General features: G+C 49.6%; 1 protein-coding gene across 1 annotated transcript; it reads left to right on the top strand.

Moving 5' to 3' along the window:
* Positions 1-252: 252 nt before the first annotated feature.
* LOC311248771 (piggyBac transposable element-derived protein 4-like) lies at positions 253-3,054 on the top strand (the record flags this gene model as incomplete). The annotated part of the gene is made up of 6 exons (XM_084339602.1): positions 253-300; positions 392-567; positions 664-1,267; positions 1,530-1,806; positions 2,227-2,278; positions 2,949-3,054. Coding segments are annotated over 6 exons (1,263 nt in total), but the record flags the coding sequence as incomplete, so codon positions are not given.
* Between the last annotated feature and the right edge of the window lie 514 nt (positions 3,055-3,568).

Consider the following 3,568-nt stretch of genomic DNA (forward strand, 5'->3'; position numbering starts at 1 on the left):
GTGCCATTTATGTGCAGACATGATGAGCAGCCTGCTCCACGCCGACCCAGGACAACCCGGGCCAGGCCAAGACGTCCAGCCCAGGCAGGAGATCAGGCAGGAGATCAGACGCCCTGGAAGACCAACAGTGATCCTGATCCAGCCCCTCAGCCCCTCCGGTTCATGCCGCGCAGACCCCCAGGACCGCAGCTAGACCCCCATGCCACGTATACACCCAAGGAGCTCTTCATGCTGTATTTTTCCATGGATACCATGAAGACCCTGTGTATCAACACTAACAAGAACGCGGCAAAGAACCAGGCAAGTTTCAAGTTTCTTTATTAGCTGTAGTTTTATATGAAATGCTTTTTCCTGTAAAATGTGACTAACTGAGTTACAATACAATATACAGGCACGGGGGCAAAAGACCAAGTGGGAGGATGTCCAGGCCGATGAATTGTACAAGTTCATCGGCCTGCTGCTGTACATGGGGCTCGTCCCACTGTCTGCGCTCCAGGACTTCTGGAGGGTCAAACACCTTCTCTCTGTGCCCCTACCAAGAATGGTCATGTTCCGGGACAGATTCAGGTATAATATATATTCCTGTATAGTGTACATCGTGTCCCATATGTTACTTATGTTTATAGTGTCGTTATATGACTTATAATATGACTTTGACTTCAGGTCAATCTTGTGGAACCTCCACCTGAGCGATCCCGAGGAGGATGCCATGAACGACGCCAGGAAGCGAACACCGGAACACGACAAACTGTTCCGCATCAAGCCGCTCATCCTCGACATCGGTGAGGCCTGCAAGGTGCACTACCACCCTAAGCGGCAACTGGCAGTGGATGAGAGGATGGTGGCCACGAGGGCACACACCGGCATGACGCTGTACATGAAGGACAAGCCGACCAAATGGGGGGTCAAACTGTTTGTGCTCGCTGACTCGGATAACGGCTACACCATCGGCTTCAATGTTTACCTAGGGAAGGCACACGTTCATACAAGTGAACACGGCATCACATATGATGCTGTTGTGGACCTCCTTGATACAGGATGGCTTGGGACTGGATATCACATTTATGTTGATAACTACTACACCAGTCCCAAGCTGTTCAAGGACTTGCTGGCCATGAAGCTGGGAGCCTGTGGAACCTACAGGGAGATCAGGAAAGACGTTCCCAAGGGGAGACCTAATGCCCTCAGGATGAAGTGTGAGAGAGGTCTCATCCGCTGGATCAGAGAGGGGTCCCTGGTCTTCGTGAAGTGGATGGACACAAAGTTGGTATGTATGTGTGTGTATGTGTGTATGTATGTATGTATGTATGTATGTATGTATGTATGTATGTATGTATGTATGTATGTATGTATGTATGTATGTATGTATGTATGTATGTATGTATGTATGTATGTATGTATGTATGTATGTATGTATGTATGTATGTATTTGTTATTCTTATTCGTGACTTTGTTCTGTCTAAATGTCTACTGTGAGCAATTTGTAGTGTCAAATTTCTAATGATTCATTTCTATTCTATTCTATCTAGGTGTCTGTGTGCTCCACCATCCACCCAGCAATCACACCTCCTGGTCAGAAGGTCAAGAGGAGGGTCAAGGCGGCCGATGGGACCTGGTCGGTTGTCTGGTTTCCGTGCCCCACCCCTGTGATCGAGTATAACAAACACATGGGCGGAGTCGACCTATCCGACCAGCTGATCCAGTATTACTCGACCCACCGGAGAACTGGCCGGTGGTATCGCACCATCTTCTTCCACTGTCTCGACATTGCTACCACCAACGCCTACATTCTGCACTGCGAGATATGTGAGGCGAAGCAGGAAGCGCATCTCTCCCACAAGGAGCGATGGGATAGGGGCGACAGTGGCTCAGGAGGTAGAGCAGTCGTCTGGCAGTCGTCTGGCAATCCGGAGGTTCCCGGTTCGATTCCCGCTCCTCCTGGGCAGCGTGTCGATGTGTCCTTGAGCAAGACACTTAACCCCTAATTGCTCCCGATGAGCAGGTTGGCACCTTGCATGGTCGCCTCCGCCGTCGGTGTATGAGTGGGTAATATGTAAGTAACAAATTGTAAAGCGCTTTGGATAAAAGCGCTATATAAAAAAAAAAAAAGCAGCCACAAGGAGTTCATTTCAGTGATGATGGGGGAGCTGTGTGGACTGGACAGCACAGGAGCTCCTCTTGACAGGACCGCAAGCCATCTCCCTGTTCCCATCGCCCCTCCCGCAGCGGGCGCGGACAAGAGCCAGAAAGCCACCGCTGGCCGTAAGACCTGTGTCCGGTGCACCAAGGAGGGGAGAAGGAATCTGACCGCGTGGAAATGCCAGAGATGCGATGTCGCCCTCTGTCTAATTTTAGACCGCAACTGTTTTACAGAGTGGCACAATTGATCATGGAACACAGCCTCTCCTCCTGCCTCTCCTCCTGCTGGAACACAGTCTCTCCTCCTGCTGGAACACAGCCTCTCCTCCTGCTGGAACACAGCCTCTCCTCCTGCTGGAACACAGTCTCTCCTCCTGCTGGAACACAGCCTCTCCTCCTGCTGGAACACAGCCTCTCCTCCTGCTGGAACACAGCCTCTCCTCCTGCTGGAACACAGTCTCTCCTCCTGCTGGAACACAGTCTCTCCTCCTGCTGGAACACAGTCTCTCCTCCTGCTGGAACACAGTCTCTCCTCCTGCTGGAACACAGGCTCTCCTCCTGCTGGAACACAGTCTCTCCTCCTGCTGGAACACAGTCTCTCCTCCTGCTGGAACACAGGCTCTCCTCCTGCTGGAACACAGTCTCTCCTCCTGCTGGAACACAGTCTCTCCTCCTGCTGGAACACAGTCTCTCCTCCTGCTGGAACACAGTCTCTCCTCCTGCTGGAACACAGTCTCTCCTCCTGCTGGAACACAGCCTCTCCTCCACGCCTTTGTCCCCCATTGTCCTTGTGCTGGTCGATGTCCCAGGCAAATCATCGCTCTCGTTGTCGAGGACAACGGATGGGTCCTCATCCTCAATTTCGTCCTCCGATTCTATGTCCGACTCCGACTCCGACTCCACTCCTATCATCCTGTATAATAATTCTTCGTCTTCTCCAAACATACTGTGTCTGTGCAGCTGGGACACACACATCACACGGGGCTCACCTCGCCTCATATTCTAACGTAAAAAAACAGCTCCAAAGAACTCCAAAAACGATTGTGCTGCTGCTGTTCAAAAGATACGTCTGCTTCTTTCTCCTGCTGGAACCCAGCCTCTCCTCCTGCTGGAACACAGTCTCTCCTCCACGCCTCAGTCATATGTGTACTGTATATGTATATTGAATATCCCACAATTGTGCGTTACCGTTTTGACAGGTGCAATATTTTTTTTTTGATACGCCTTAGGCATCCTGCACTCTATATGACTGCACTCTAGTCATATGTGTACTGTATATATGTATATTGAATATCCCACAATTTAATTATTTAATTATTTTTTACTTTTCTACTGTAAAACTTTTTTTTTAACTTTTTTTTTGAAAAAAATTACTTTTACTGACTTTGTAAAAGAAAAAGCATACTGGTGATAATTTCCAGTTGAGAAT

Source organism: Notolepis coatsorum, assembly GCF_963971535.1.
Source record: "Notolepis coatsorum genome assembly, contig: SCAFFOLD_3570, whole genome shotgun sequence".
Lineage (NCBI taxonomy): Eukaryota > Metazoa > Chordata > Actinopteri > Aulopiformes > Paralepididae > Notolepis > Notolepis coatsorum.